At 39.3% G+C, this 17,456-nt stretch overlaps 1 protein-coding gene across 1 annotated transcript; it reads left to right on the forward strand.

Moving 5' to 3' along the window:
- The first annotated feature begins 7,984 nt into the window (after nucleotides 1-7,984).
- Nucleotides 7,985-16,769, forward strand: LOC145041647 (transducin family protein / WD-40 repeat family protein). Its single transcript, XM_078989785.1, has 13 exons — nucleotides 7,985-8,537; nucleotides 9,286-12,254; nucleotides 12,337-12,501; nucleotides 12,588-12,860; nucleotides 12,936-13,160; nucleotides 13,253-13,606; nucleotides 13,687-14,784; nucleotides 14,863-15,306; nucleotides 15,399-15,622; nucleotides 15,695-15,828; nucleotides 15,907-16,164; nucleotides 16,240-16,418; nucleotides 16,509-16,769. The coding sequence occupies exons 1-13, from the start codon at nucleotides 8,114-8,116 to the stop codon at nucleotides 16,599-16,601; spliced, it is 6,840 nt and encodes a 2,279-aa protein (XP_078845911.1). The 5' UTR covers nucleotides 7,985-8,113; the 3' UTR covers nucleotides 16,602-16,769.
- Nucleotides 16,770-17,456: the final 687 nt, after the last annotated feature.

Here is a 17,456-nt window from a genome sequence, read left to right on the forward strand (position 1 = left end):
ATGCTAAGAGATATGAGTTAAATACTTAGTGAATATATATACAGTCCCATGCTAAGTGACATGAGTCCAATACTCAACGTATTTAAAAATGCCATGTTGAACGTCATGAGTTAAACACTTAATGTATTCAGAGAACCCGTGGCTAAAAATGATAATTACAGATCTTTACAAACTTAGTGTATGAGTGATCACATACAAAACCCAATCATGGACGTTAGTGCGTCCAATATAGACACTTGGGGCGCCAACGATAACAAGGGTAAAACAAAGTACCCGGCGCATCAAGGCGCTGTATGTCCTGAATAATGCGCAAAAAGCGAGCAAGAGAAGCAACACACACAAAAAAGAAGAGCAAAGCAAAACAAGCAGACAAGTTGATAATGCCTAGAACAGGCCAAACATACATCCAAAAAAGAAAAATATTGTTTTAGAAGTTCCAACACTACAACAAAATACCAAATATTAAACCAATAGGAAAAGGGGAAAGCTCACAGCTCCAGATCATCCCCACAAACATTCTTCTCACCCGCCACAACCTCCATTCCAACACTTTTTCCAGCATTTTCCCTAATCGCGCTACCATCGCCTCCTTCACCCACAACCGCCTCGCTAACGGTACCACCACCAGACCCGCGGTCCTTACCATCACCCTCCGCATCAACACCCGTTACCAACACCACCTCATGACCCGCAATACTCTCAGGCGTACCCTCTGAACCACCAAAGGAGCATAACTCCCGCAGATCTTCGATACCCACCTCCCCCAAACCTAACAGACTTGCATGATCCATACTAGCAAAGGACAAAAGAGCATCATTTACACTAACCACGGGGCCCACAAACGACGCATCAACAACCACCTCACCACTCCCACCGCCACCAGAAGCCTTCTGAACAGACTCGACCCCAGCCATGAACACAACATGGCGGATAAGGCTAATGGCGTTGGTAAAATCAGGATGCTCTATCAGATTATCAACAATACGGACAACGCCAACATGCAACAACCAATCCAAGTCTCGCCGAATAACATCCACATCTGATTGCAGTGACGACACAAGTTTGTCATGATCGACGGCATCGCGCTCAAGACTTTCAACCTGGATCATTAAGCCTTCATTCGCTTGTGTGAGAGAATCGACTTTGATTTCCAATGCAGACCTAGCCTCGTCAAGAATGTTCTTTTCGGAGGCCAGCAATTCACATCTCTTGTCAGAAGAGCAAAGATCATCCCCAAGCTCATTCAGACGACGCTCCAAGCTTGCCACACGCGATCCGCAGGTGGCTTGTGTAGCCTCCACCTCGCCTAGGGTGTGGATACGCCAGGAACCTGCAACAAGATAAAACATCGCATGTGCAGCAGCATAAGCCATATTGGAAGCGAGGGCAAGATTACCCATCGCTTCCATATCCTCAACAATAGCTGGGGGGGAAGGCATGGCGCGAGAATTCCAATGTATTGGCACGAACAGACAAATGAGAACCATCACGAAGATTCCAAGATGGCACAAAGACTGTAGACCCAGAAGCATCGCCACCAGGACCATTGTCATTGGAAACTGTAGCCGGCCCAGGAGGACCGAATTCTTTCACCGGGGAAAGCTTGGAGGGAGCAAATAGAATAGTTGGAGAAGGAATGGAAGAGAAATCCGGAATAACGGGTTGTTCAGTCGCCCTGTCGATTCCCTCAGACTGTTGCACGTTAACATCGGGAATCACAACCACACCAGTGGAGGTGGAACTCACGGGCGTGGAACTCATTGAACACAGAAGGTGGGAAAAGTTGCGCCTAGTATGAACTATCTTAGCAGCAGGGGGCGCCAGTAATCGGCCCGCCCATGGCCTGCATAGCTTTCCGCTTCGCCTGCATCCGCCGAACGTCACCACTAATGCCCTCTTTGCTATCTTCACTATCCTCCAGGGAGGAAGAGGAAGTGCCACCCGGGGGCATAACAGAGGAGATAGGGCGAACATGCGACAGATCTTCCTTGGTCGCCGATGAGCTTGCTGGAGGAACAGGAGGCGCAACGGTCAGAGCAAGACGGTCCGCCCGGCGAGGAGGGGGAAGACTATCGACCAGGTCTACCTCACGAAACTCCAGTTTACCCCGATAGCGTTTGCGCAGTACCTCATCTATAGACAAAGAAGACTCGGTGCCTGGGGGAAAGCAGAATGGAGATATCAAAAACACAGAAGCAACGAAGAGAAACGAAAAAGAAAAGGGGGGAGATACTACACTAACCATCAACGACGGAGAAGAACACCGCCATCTTGCCACGTCGCCGCCACGAAGGACTCATCCCCACACCAGAAAGAAGTGCCTCGGAGTAGTCTTCGGTGGACACCTACACACTCTTCAGATAATCGGCGACACCCTGATTATGAAGGAAAAGCTTTGGAACAGTATCAGCGAATGCATTGGCACGATAACGGCCACTTCCAACCAGTCCCTGGTTCACCCATAGCCACTTGTCTTGCCAGTTCTTGGGGGTACAACCATCAGGAACCAAGGCGTCCCCCCTCGCTGAACTGAGAAGGTACATTTATCTCCGGTGAGGCAGAATCGAAAGAAGAACATGAAGACAAAGTAGTCGGGGAGATACCCATTTGCCTTACAGATCATCTCAAAGGCAACCACCTTGTTGACAACGTTAGGGGTCAACATCTGAAGACTACAACCATCCTCTGAAGAACTTCCTCCTGGAAGTCCGTCAGGGGAAATCGTATGCCAGCATCCAAGGTTTTCAGGAAAACCCTAATTTTGCCAGGAGGGGGGAAGAGATGTTAGAACCAGGGGTAGGAAATTCCACACCTTCTAAGGAGGATATGCCATATGTGGTCTCCAGTTGTCGATACTCGGCAGCAGAAGGGACGATTCCAGGAAGGTTAGCCATGAGAGAAAAAAGAAGAATGAACACGAAGAGAAAAGGAAGAACAGAGGAAGCAAAAAAGAAAAGTTATACAGACACCCTCTTAAAGAAGGGGAAGGGGCATGACATTTAAATATCTAACGAAATGATGTAACTGCTAGCAATCAGGTGCAGTCACGTGGCCATTAAAAATGGAGTGGCGGGTAGAGAAAAGCAAACACGTGTCAATCATCTAAGTCCAGAACACCGTAGCTAGTGCTACAACGCTACGACTACTGGACTGGGGGACTTGATGGTGTGCCTAAGGCAGCACAATAGAGTCGCGTCCAAGCCCTAAAGTCGGGCACACCAGCCAGGCTCAGCCCAGCAGGCTCAGCGCCCGTTGGCGCCCCCAAGAGCAGAACGCTCGGGCGGAAGGCTCGCGCCCGCCAAGTGACGCTCCGTGCTCCAAGACAAAAGACACGGTCAGGAGAAAAACAGTGGGATCAGAGCATTACCGTCAGAGCCAATGAGGGCGCTTTAGCAGTTGAAGGCACATGACCCTCCAATCAACGCCTTTGATCCTGTCTCCCCAGAAAAGTGATCTTGTCTGGTACGGACCAGGCAGGGACGCTAGGTATAAAATGATGCATTCTCAGGCTAGCGAGGTAAGTTCTCTGGTCTATCTAGAGAATACATACACAAACCCTAAATCATCCTCTAACTTGACCATCGAAGCGTTCTTTCGGGAGCTCCTCCCGGAAAGCGGCTGACGGCCTCTGTTCTATGTGATTTTGCCGTAGTAATCAAGCAACCAGGAAGAGCCTAACCGAAGCACAAGCAAGGTCATACGGGGAACGAGGTTCCATCACTTGGTGACTATGGAGTAAACCATGGCGACGGTGTGACTTCGTGCCTATACCTCAGGTTAATCCTTAAGAATGAAGGATAGATGATTCTTAGGGTAGATCCTTAAGATAAATGGAGATAATGGAGGATGGGTAATTGGGTTGATTGTTTGATGATTAAATACAATAATTATATTATTGTGGGTTGAAAACCCTATATGCTCACCAGGCTCCCAAACCTTACCTACTCAGTTTTCTTTGCATTACAGGTAATGACACAAGAGTATAAGTTGGTGGACTTGACGAGAGATTTTGGATTATAGATCAGTAGTTATAAATAACTGTTGTAAGGTCTATTTTATATTGTTTATGCTTTTGGTCTGTATCGGAACATGACATCCCGAGATTTTGTTATTTAATGAAAATACATCTCTTTAAGAAATGCTTTGATAAATTTTATTTTATCATATTTTATTTTGGGAACAAATTCCGCAACTCTTTTAATCAAAGGATTACTCTGATTTTATAAAACAAATCGGTCTTTTCTGACCGTGAAATTGGTGATGTCACAACAACCAACGTCGGTGGTGCACGGTGAAGGCAACAGTAGCACTATCGGCAACAGTAGTTGTTAGCAGTGGCAGCGACAACAAGCCATGATGACAACAACGACTACGAACGTTGGTCCCTCCGATGATCGCCACTTTGTCCATGTCTTCGCCGGTGACGGGATCACCGGTGGGTTGAGCAACAGTATGGAGGTGGCAGAACATAAGAAACGCGAATAGTGTGGCGGTTCCACCAAAAATAGCACCATCGATGCTCCAGGGTGAGTTTCTTCCGATCTCCCGTTGCCATGATGTCTAATGGAGGTTTTCCGTCTTCAATGAGGTGGCACAGTAGCGGCGACTCAGTGGTAAGAGAAGCAAGAGGGTAGGATGGCGGCCGGTGAGGGATGTATAAGGGAGAGGTGACGACTGCTAAATCATTTAGGGTTAGGGTTTTGTATGTAGAGGGTGGCGGGTTATAAACCCCCACCATTTTAAAACGTTGGTATATTTACGAGTCTGGTCCCTCCCTTCCCTTTTCTTTTAAAAAACAAATCCATAGCTTACCTTTTTAACCCTCAACATTAAAATTCATTACAAATCAAGTACAATACTTACCAAACAGCCCTCCGTTTTTGAATTTCTTTGCAAAGCTAGTCCAGAAGTTACCCTTTTAACCCCCAATATCTTAATTATGACATATTCAGCCCTTCCACCTCTTTTTCCTTTTAAATTAAATATGAAATTACCCAAATAACACTTAGTCTTTAAAATCATTTCAAGTTGAGTCCCAATAATTGACCAAGTAGTCCATATCTTCATAAATACTTACAAAACCAATCCGGAACATACACTTTTAACCCCCAACTTCTAAATTGGGTCATTTAACTCCTTGAATCCAACACCCTGTTATATAATTATTGATTTTAGGGCTATTATACATTTATTTATTTATTTATTTAATAAACGGGGTTTTACATCATTCCTAGATCCTTAGCCCTAATCTAGCATGCAGTTCTCATAATCATATCACATCATAACATAACGTGTGTGGGCATCTTGGGGAAAACTTACTTAAGCTTGACCGATTGAACGCATCACACACCTTGTTCTTTCTCAAACCTTCTTATTTTTAAATTTTAGGAAAGATATTTTCTTGTAAAAATCTTTCAAACCCTCGATTTGAGTCCAGACACCCCTGATGGCGTGTTCGAATCCCTCAAACCAAGGCTCTGATACCAACTTCTAACATCCCAATTTTCAAGACCAAATTTTTTTGTTTTTCTTTAAGTAACTCATAAAACAATTTACAAAAAAAACATCAACGATTCATATCATTTCATAAAAACTTAGCCATGTGTCTCAAGAACCATAACATAAAATAGTAATAATGTCAGAGTACAATCCCATGGATCTCAAAATGCAGAAATCATATGTGTGCGATGCGCCGCTACCGTGCCAGCTCCTTCCTCTTCGCTGAAGAGGTACCTAAAACAAAACTAAAAACTATAAGCACGAAGCTTAGTGAGTTCCCTCATCATACCACATACCATACAAATCACATATTACTGAGCATATCTGGGTGCCCGACCTACCCTGTTAGGCATAACTGGGTGCTCGACCTACCCTGCTGAGCATACCAGGGTGCTCAACCTACCCCACTGCCAGGCATATCTAGGTGCCCGACCTACCCTCCGGTGTATCTCAACCGGTTACGGGGACTATTTCACCCCTACCACTACTACATAATAACATAGCATAACATAAACATACCATCTAGCATAACTGGCTACTAGACTACCCCGTGGGCCCTATCGACCGGTAACTAGGGACTATTCCCCCTACTACTACTATTAAATAAGTCATATCATGCTAACACATAATCATAATAGATAACAACATACCAACTAATTATCACGAAGACAATTATCTCTACTATGACTCCTACTAGTGGGTCGGCCTTGGTGCCTTAGACCCATTTCTACTGGAAGGTAACTCACCTCATTGTCGTGCAGTAACTGAACTGTCCTCGGTGCTGGAACCGACTCCTCTCAAACTCTTATACATACAACCTTCCTTAATTACCATTTCATACTCTTAACCCTTTCAAGGGTTGCTTAGGTCAAAGCCACAATCAAGGTCAACATCTTGGTCAAAGTCAACTCTGGGTCAAATTCAACGCCTGGTTGACTCGACTTGCCGAGTTTCCCCCACAACTCACCGAGTCCCCGAATCCTCAAAACCCTGAAACCTCGACGCTACTCGCTGAGTTCTCCCTCATACAAAAGTCGGGACCTTCTTCAACTGACTCGCCGAGTTTATCCTTGAACTCGTCAAATTCTTTTTCATGCAAGAAGACACCAATAGTCATGGAATCGTTGAGTTCCTTATGAACTCGTCGAGTTCGTCTTCATGCAATTGGGACTTGTCCTGAACTCGTCGAGTTCTGATCTTGAATTCGCCGAGTTCCATGATTTCCAGGTCCATCATCACATCTAACTTGTTGATTCCTCTTTTAGACTCAACGAGTTCGATCAAAGCAAAAAAGGGTTGGGGAACCATAACCCGACTCATCGAGTCCCATGAAAGACTTGCCGATTCCTCCAAAGTCTATGTCCATACAACTGATTACAGTCGGGTTTAACACATCCAAAACATAGATCTAGCCTCCTAGGGTCCACAATTATGAATTAATATGTTTATTAAATTATGAATATGATATTTTGAACCGTAAATTCGTGAATTAATATGTTTATTACCAGAGAAATAGGAGTTATAATGTTTTTTCTACCGAATTATGAATACAACTAGAAAAATACCACTGAATTTATTGGTAGTCTGACGACGGTCCGACGACAAATGACACCTGATTGTAAACTATGTAAAATTGTTTGATTCATATAATATTAATGTTTGATTTATCCAAAATGAAGTTAATAAAAAAAAATTAAAATGATTCTTAGAATTCCTAACCATTTTTTAATCTTGATAAATGAATAATTTATAATATTTTACATAAAAACCTTATTACCTTAGAGTAGGGGTGTTCACGGTGCGGTTTTGGTGCGGTTTAAAGTTGAAACCGCGAACCGCACCTCACATGTGGTTTGAGTTTTTTGAAAACCGCAAACCGCACCACAAAAGTTCTATGCGGGCAGTTTGTGCAGTTTGATAAGTTGTTTCAATTTATAACTTTGGCTGTTATTCATTACATTTAAACACTTTCAAAATTTATTAATTATATTGCATACCCTTTAAAAGGCATAGATATTCCAAACAAACAAAATCACATAATATTTTGCTACGTTGTTATGACTTATGAAATTTGATATTATAGTCTTTTAAGTTTTTAATTATCATATTTAACCATCGTGATATAGAATAACTTTATTGGACAGTATGAAGTATTTGGTGATTGGAAACTTTGATATATATATATATATATATATATATATATATATATATATATATATATATATATATATATATATATACACACGATGCGGTGCGGTTTGAACCGTAGTTTGGTAACTATAAACCTCAAACCGCACCACATAGTACGGTTTGATAAAATTACGAACCGCAAACCGCACCGCGAAATTCTAAATCGTATTATACGGTGCTGTTTGGTGCGGTGTGGACGGTTTATGCGGTCTTTTGCACGCTCCTACCTGTGGAGTTGTTTTTCAAGATATTTCCATTTTAAAGGTTACAAAAGTTTTTTTTTTTTGGCAACAAATATGTAATCGTTGAGGCCGGAAATGTGACATTATTTTCATTTATCGCCCATGATCCTTGTTACGGCAGTCTGACCACCGGTAAACACTCATCCTGCCGCTTCTCTTTTCTTCTCCTCGGCCAGAAACCAATGCGGGTGCCAACTACTGGCGTCGGAAAAGCCACCTCCTCCGCCGCCGCCACCGAATTAAGCACCAAATCAGACGCGGCATTCGATTCGACACACCTCGACTTACCCTTCCAACTGATCAAATCGGAAACTATCCCTCCTGCTCCGACCCGAACCGAATCCGCCATCGATTGGTTACCGGACTACCTAGGTCACGCATGGATTGCCTACGCAGCCTCGTCGCTTCTCCTGATCTCTCACTTTCCATCTCCTTCTGAAAACAACGAAAGCCCTGTCGATCCCATTTTCCGGCAAGTTATTGAACTTTCCTCCGACGGCTCCGGGGATGTCTCTGCGGTTTCATGGTCTCCGTCTGTGCTGTCGTCTGGAGAAGTAGCAGCCTCCTTGGACAACCGTATTGGAGTATTTTCACATAATTCAGAAGGTTAGTTAGTATAGAACCTTGTTGTATATGCAAACATATTTGAATATTAAGCTTGAAGTTATGCTACTGTTTTCTTAGTGATAGCTTTCCATTTGATATCTAAATGTTCTTGGATTAATTATACAAAGCTGGCTACTTTCAAGAATGAAAAAGCAACATCCCTTGAATGCATCCTGTTTAACATGGTCTTTAAAATCATGGAATCGAGATCCTAATCGGCAAAATAATGCATTTTCTCTCTAACGAGCCAAGGACTTCATATGTTTGCAAGTTCAATGTAGAGCATCATATAAACTATATTTATATTCTTGAATGAGAGGATTTTGTTGTTGTTAATCAGCATAAGATGTCAATGGTGCAAAGGTTACTAGGATTTATAGTTGATGGATCTTCATGTGGAGTAGGTGTAAGTGTAACTTCCCAACTTCAAAAGAAGTACATCCCAATATTTTTCCTTTTAAAACAATGGAAGCTTTACAAATAGTTAAGAAAATACATACTTCATTCACCAAGGGAACATACAATAAACAAGTTATATCATCATGACCAATCATACATAAACATATTATCGCATCCTTTACATAACCAACACCTTATATGCTTTTCATTTCTCATTTGAGTAAAGTACTAATTCAAAACATGTCATTTCAAACATCCTTAACTTTGATACATCTATTACCTTGAAAAGCTTCATCTTTTACTCCCAAACTTGGATGTTGTACATTTGAACTTTCTTACTCATATTCAGGTTCTTTTTGTTGGAGCCAGACTGCAATCCTTGTGCAAGCCACAAACATCAAGGCCATTAAATGGACAGGTTCAGGAGACGGATTAATCTCAGTTGGAATCGACATTGTCTTATGGAAAAAGAAAAACTTCTCTTGGGAAATCTCTTGGAAATTCACACCCGAGTTCCCTCAAGCTTTACTTTCTGCCACCTCATCAATCGAAGGCCCATTTGCAACTGCACCTCTAAACAAAGACACCAACAATTCTGTACTAATTGGTCATGGAAAATCAAAATCCATCAAATCTGAACTCCATCATCATGTCCCCATTTCCATGATCCAATGGAGACCTTTAGTAGCAAACCAATGGAAAAAGAAACCCACAAATGCCCTCAAGATGGTTTTGCTAACATGTTGTGCTGATGGAACTGTAAGATTATGGAGTGAGATTGATGATGGTAAGTCCAGGAAGACAACAGGGAAGGGCAATAAAGACCAATCATCTTTTCGAGTTGCTGCAACAATTGAGATAAATGAAACCCTAAATGGCATTCTGGGTTGTGATGTTTTCATAAGATGGGGCACTGAACTTGATGGTATTGTTAACATTGGTAAAAAGGGTACTCAATATTTTCCTTCAGAAGAGTATCACCATGGTAAATCTGGGAAATGTGATTGGTTAATTTCTTTTGGTCCTCAAATGATGGTGACCTTTTGGGCTATCCATTGTATTGATGATTTTTCACCACTTAGATTCCCACGAGTTACAATGTGGAAAAAGCAAGAGTTACCAGGTTCCAAAACAGGAACAAGTTTTCTACTAAACAAATCTTTCATATCAAGAAACGGATTCTTTGGCCCACCAGACGTATGCTCTGTAATTCACTTATCACCTAAAAATCATTTGAAGTGGTTACAATTTCATAAACACACATCAAATACAACTGATTCGATTTTGTCTATTGCTAATGGAGCTTTAAACATAAATGGTCACATTGGAAAGATTTTGCAATTTGCATTGCATCCTTATGGAGCTTACCCTGAACTTGCTGTTTCTTTAGATGCTAATGGAGTGATTCTATTTTGGTCACTTTTGAGCTCTGGCTTCAAGCTTTCTGGAGAGTTTGGAGTCCAAGATTCTCAATGTGAATACACTAGCTTGAGGTGGGTCCCTTCATTAATAGATGATCACAGGGTTTTACTAATGGGACATTCAAGAGGCATAGATTGTTTTTTAGTTGAAGTTTGTGAAAATGAAGGCTTGATATCATGTCAGAAACTATCTACTATCCCTTTTGATTGTGATGAAAATGGGCCCACGAGTATATTTTCAATTCCTTTGACTTCTACATGTAACACCTTTTTGTATAACAAATTTATGGTGTTAGCTATATGGAAAGAGAAGGACCACTTTCGGGCATTATCATGGAAAGTTACAATTCATCCTTCAGATATGCCAGGTGGCGAATGTAAATACAGTATTGACTTTGACCTTTGTTCATCTACATTTCCAGATCCATACAACCGTGATAACATTACAAGCAATTCTGTGGTTGGTATGTATAACTTCTCTTCATCTAAAGAACAGGAGGAAAGTTTTGTTGGTGAAATGTTTGACAATTCTGTTGCATATCATCTAATTACTGGATCTTTTGATGGTAGTTTAAAACTATGGAGAAGTATGGATCAAGAATGGGAATTAGTAGGTAAAGTTGCTGCTCATGTGGGCCCGATTATGAAAATAAGTTCAACTGATTGTGGTAGAAAGATTGCAACTTTATCTAACGAAAACACTATTTATATATGGGAATGTGTGTATCTTGGAGGAATTGGGAGTTTTTTACTTGAAGATACAATAAATCTTGATGGAGGTGGTGGTGTTGTTGGTTTGGATTGGTTGACTATAGGTAATGGTCAACTTCTGCTTGGAGTTTGCTTGCAGAATGAGGTGCATGTGTATACCATGAGGCGTTGTGTAAGTTCAGAAGAATCCAAGGATGGAAGTAAAAATAGAAATATTTGGTTTTGTGTTGCAAAAAGACAAACTTGCCCCTGTATCCGTGATTTTCTTTGGGGACCTAAAGCGACAGGTGTGATTGTTCATGATGACTACTTTTGTGTTTTCAGCCAGTGGGTACTTCCAAATGGTGGATCTGATGGATTTAAGGTCCCTGAAATTATTTATGATTCTGATACCCATGCTTTTGAAAACTTGACATTGAAAGATCAACGGAAATATAATAATAATAATAATAATACCAATAATACAGGTATTGGTGTAAGGAGTGTTTTGGAAATAGCAGAAAATGTTGGTGGATCTCTTCCTACTTATCACCCTGAAGCTCTTTTGGTGAATATTTATTCAGGAAATTGGAAACGTGCACAAAGTGCACTGAGTCATCTCTTTGAACATCTTACAAATACCAAGGATTTGAAAACAAACCCTAGAATCCCACAAATGAGCTTGTCAGACTATCTTGAAGGACTAATTTTGAAAAATTCAAACAACAAAGCGTTCAAATGGAGTGGTGACACATATTCAAACACATCCACATGGGATTCTAATTCCAATGGTTTTAGCAATTCAATCGATTCCAGTCCTAAAAACTCTGGATTGAGTGGATTCACTGATTCCATTGAGAAGTTAGACTTTTCAGACAATGAAAAGATGCAAATTCTTGCTGTTATTGATCTTCTTGATGAAATTAGCAATTCAAACAAATCATCACCATATGAAGGTCTTGACATACCTGGTAGAAGGTTCTGGGTTGCAGTAAGGTTTCAGCAGCTTTATTGTGTGAGAAGACTAGGGAGACCACCATCCAAGGGCGATTTGGTCATTAACTCATCCCTTATCGCCTGGGCTTTCCAATCCGATTGTCAAGAAAGTTTGTTTGAATCACTTCTGAATAATGAATCATCATGGGATGAAATGAGAACCATGGGTGTTGGATTTTGGTACACAAATCAATCACAGTTGAGAGTCAAGGTACTTTTACAAAATACAAACCCTAATTAATATAGTTAATAACTATACTATGCATGTTTTATAAACTTGGCTAAAATTGCAGATGGAGAGGCTAGCAAAACAGCAGTTTTTAAAAAACAGGGATCCAAAAGCTTGTGCACTTCTTTACATAGCTTTAAACAGGATACAAGTTTTGGCAGGTCTTTTTAAAATCAGTAAAGATGAAAAAGACAAACCACTGGTGGCATTTCTTTCACGTAATTTTCAGGTTAGTTTTTTTAAAAAAAAAAAAAAAAGATAAATAAAAGTAATTTATATATGTAGTGTTATTGGATGTTAATGAAGTTTGTACAGGAGGAGAAAAATAAAGCTGCTGCTTTGAAAAATGCTTATGTGTTAATGGGAAGACATCAGCTGGAGCTTGCTGTAGCTTTCTTTTTGCTTGGAGGTGATACTGCTTCTGCTATTAATGTCTGTGCAAAAACTCTTAAAGATGAACAACTTGCTCTTGTGATTTGTCGTCTTCTTGAAGGGTATAATGGTCCATCAGAACATTATATTATATCAAAGTTTCTGCTTCCATCTGCTTATGAAAATGGTGACTACTGGAAGTCAAGTTTCCTTGAGGTAATAACATTAGATATAACCCTTAGTTTTTTTAATTAAAAAAGAGAATCTGATGAACTTTATGGATTTTTTCAGTGGATATTGGGGAATTACTATAAATCCTATCTGAGTTTAATTGGTGACCAAATGGATTTCTCAAGCAATAACTTGGCCTTTATAGATCCAAGCATTGGTCAATATTGTCAAATGTTGACCAACAAAAACCAGATGAAAAATGCTATTGGAGAACAAAATACCTCAATTCTTGTTAGATGGGGTGTCTTAATGAGCTCTACTGCATTAAGCAGATGTGGTTTACCTGTAAGTTCATCTCTATTTACAATTATTATTATTATTTTTAAAAAAAAATCATTTGCTGATGTTTCTAGAGTATTCTATTTTGTTCCTTTTAGCTTGAAGCTTTGGAGTGCCTTGCAACTTCTAACAGCATATTCAGTGGTTCAACTCAAAGTGCATTAGATAATTCAGAATCCAAAATTCTGAATGAGAGACTGAATCCATCTTCATCTTCTTCAAATTGGGTATCTGCTGACGTGGCATTGTGTATGCTCTCACATTCAAAATACAGTTTTGCAATGCAATACATTTCAAATATGTTAACAGAGCATCCAAGTTGGCCAGAAAATATCCAAACTGAAGCTATTCAGTATAACACACAGCTTTCTAATTTTGGAAAGAAGTTAAACACAGGGCTTGCTTATTTTGAGCAGAAGTATTCCTTAAATCGCCACCATCTGATTAAGATGGTATTTTTTTTTTTTTTTATATTTTATAGTGAGCATTCTATTGTGTCTTTTTTTAATTTTCATTTTTCTTTATTGTTCAGATTACAGGTTATTTATACAACCAGGAACTCATGTTTATTGCTTGTGATATATTGCAACATGACACATCTGAAGATATTTCACACAGAAATCCATCATTCCCTTCACTGCCAGCTGTCCTTCTGAAGTCCATTAAAGATTTTTCCTATTTATTTTCAAGGTATATCATATTTTGTAGAATGACTTGCTCTGAGACAAAACCACATTCCATTTATATGAAGAATCTTTTGCTGATGGTGTCAAAGATAAGAAATGGGCTGAAATTGCAAAGCTTTCCACAATCGCCCTTATTCGTTCTTGATTTATGTGAATACTACATATATTTCGCATCCATTTGGTTTCAAAAAGATTCTGGAAGTCTCATTATTGTTTTGAAACAAATTCTGCTTACATATTCCAATGAATCTTCATCTTCATCTTCTTCATCCTATGATTCTAACATGGAAACCTTGAAGAAGATCCTTCCGGAAATAGCCATGTTGGTATGTCACAATAGAATGAATGTGGGGCCCGAAAGCGATAAATGGCAGATTATACGCGCTTTTTTGTGGGGACTCATGTCTGGATTTCTGAAATACCAAATTGATTCCATTCCGGAGAATCTTAAAGATAATTACTCAGTGGAATTGACCAAGTTACTAAAACTGGAATCAGAGGATTCCATATCTTATTGTGCAAAAGAGCTTGCGTCATTTTTACTGCAGAAAGGGAGGGACCAGTCAAACGATCCCATAATATTTTGGTTGGAAGATCTGTGTAGGTCAACGCCGATAACCACTTTTCAGAATTTTGGTCAAGGAGTTGACTTTTCTAGAATAATGAGTAACGAAGATGGATTATCAGATTTTGAAGTACTTTGGAATGTGTTTGATAATTATAGAATGTTATGTGGAGATTTTGTGGTGGAATATTCCAAATGGTCGAAGCTTATCAAACAGAAACACTCTAAAGGATGGAGTGACACGTATGCAGACATCATAGGTGACCATGAAGCTTCTGAAAACGATAATCGAGATGGGATTTCATCTCCTGTAACGGAATTCACGATTCCATTCCAGAAACCGAAAGAAGTACAGAAAGCAAACGGAGAACTTCTCGAGGTAGTAAATGCTTCATATTTTTTTCTTCATTTCTCCAAGCAACAGAATTCATGATTCCCGATGTTTTCAATCGAACAGGCATTATGCATCAATTCCATCGATCAACAGCAAGCTGCAATCGCTAGCAATAAGAAGGGGATAATATTTTTTAACTTTGAAGATGGACGAACTTGCTTTGACAAGTCAAATTACATCTGGACAGATGTCGATTGGCCAACAGACGGGTGGGCAGGATCCGAATCCACTCCCGTCCCGACATGTGTTTCCCCTGGAATCGGTCTCGGAAGCCGGAAAGGCACACAGCTCGGCTTAGGAGGAGCCACAATCGGAGTCGGTTTAGCAAAACCCGGAATCACAGGGGTAAATACGTCAAGTCTGGGTTGGGAAATCCAAGAAGATTTTGAAGATTTCATCGATCCACCTGCAACTGTAGACAATATCAGAACTAGGGCTTTTTCAAGTCACCCTTCTAGACCCTTCTTCTTAGTCGGTTCAAGCAATACACATGTTTACCTTTGGGAGGTAAATGAAGCTACTACACACATTTGATTTTATCATCAAAATTCCATTTCTTTGTGGTTTGTATGTAATTAATCGTTGTTTTCGGGGGGTAGTTTGGTAAAAACACAGCTACAGCTACATACGGAGTCCTCCCCGCTGCAAATGTCCCACCGCCTTATGCTCTTGCCTCAATCTCAGCCGTACAATTTGATCACTGTGGGCAAAGATTTGCTACAGCTGCATTAGATGGTACAGTGTGCACGTGGCAGCTTGAGGTTGGAGGAAGAAGCAATGTTCGTCCTACTGAATCATCTCTCTGTTTCAACAACTACACATCGTATGTTATTCTCATCACTCCAATAAAAAAAAAAAAAAAAAAAACTTTTTTTCTTATATTGTAATTTTGCAGGGATGTGATGTATGTGACTGCAAGTGGATCAATTGTTGCAGCAGCAGGTTATAGCTCAAACAATGTAAATGTAGTAATATGGGATACGCTTGCTCCACCTACCACATCTCGAGCTTCCATCATGTGTCATGAAGGTTTATTCCCTATTTTACCCTTTCCAGATTTGAAGATTTAAATTAATTAGGTCTAAATTTGTGTGATTTTATTTTTAGGTGGTGCGAGATCTATTTCTGTATTTGCGAATGATATAGGAAGCGGTTCTATTTCTCCACTTATTGTGACGGGTGGAAAAGGTGGAGATATTGGAGTTCATGATTTTCGTTACATAGCAACAGGAAGACAAAAAAGGAATAAAAATTCTGATAATGTTGAACAAAAATTTAACGCGTCTTCAACTGCTGGATTACAAAATAAACATGGGGACCACAATCGGAACGGGATGCTTTGGTACATACCAAAGGCCCACTCAGGTACTTTCTTCTTTCTTTCTTTCTGTATTGTCGTTCTTTCTGTATTAAGTTAACCAGATTAAGCTGTGTGTGTAGGGAGTGTTACTAGAATAGCAGCGATTCCAAATACGAGTTTTTTCTTAAGTGGAAGTAAAGATGGAGATGTGAAGCTTTGGGATGCTAAGAATGCAAAATTGGTATATCATTGGCCAAAATTGCATGATAGACATACATTTCTTCAACCTACCTCACGAGGCTTTGGAGGGGTAGTTAGGGTAATCTCTCTTTCTCTCTCTTATTTATTTATTATTATTATTTTTTAAATATATAATATGATATGATTATGGTGTATGTACACTTTGCAGGCTGCCGTGACAGATATTCAAGTTGTTTCAAATGGGTTTCTTTCATGTGGGGGAGATGGTTCTGTTAAGTTGGTTCAACTTAGAGATTTATGACATGGGTATTTTCGGTATTTTTTGATGTGTGTGTGTGTATATATAGGGTAAGTAAATCATCCAATTCACCTTGATAATTTTCACTTCACAAATCACACTGGCCAATTGAAAGATTGGAGTTCGTAACTGTTTTGATTATGATTGTTATTTATAGGTTCTTTTTAGTTATATTTTTTTGTTTAAAAGCATTTTTAAAAAATGTTTTTATAGTTATGATGTTATATCTTTTTAAGGAAAAGATTATATATTTATTTAAGGGAAAGATCTCTGCTTTATAATAGTAGATTTGCTGAGAAGGAAATGTTGTGAAGTTTAGTGTGATAAGAAGATTGCGTGAAGCATTCAAAGAACTTGTTTAAACGTACAAGTCAAAGTCATAATCAAATGCATGAACAAGATCTCGCTTATTTACTCACCAAATAAGGTTTTTCATTTTTGTTTGTTTAATGTCCTACTACTATTATAAATTAACTTTGATATTTGTTATTTCTTAAGATACTAGCTGTGTGATCCATATATTACATGGGTTTATTTAAAAAAATTAAATATAAAATTTTAACAATTTGAAAAGTTTAAATTTATAAGAAAAATGAGAAAAAAATTTAAATTATTAAAATTAGTGAGGTTTTAATACATTGAATACATTACATATATAAATTTTTTATAATAAATATCTTACATATATATTACCTTACATATTAAATGTGAAATTTTAATTTCATAAAATGAAAAATACAATAAAATGATAAGTGGTAAAATAAAAAATTCAAAAATTCTAAAAAATAATGTGTCCAAATGAAAAAGAAGATGATATGTGGTAAAAAAAAAAAAACCTTGATTTATTAAGGAGGATAA

This window comes from Lactuca saligna, chromosome 4 (genome assembly GCF_052625555.1).
Source record: "Lactuca saligna cultivar CGN05327 chromosome 4, ASM5262555v1, whole genome shotgun sequence".
In the NCBI taxonomy this organism is placed as follows: domain Eukaryota; kingdom Viridiplantae; phylum Streptophyta; class Magnoliopsida; order Asterales; family Asteraceae; genus Lactuca; species Lactuca saligna.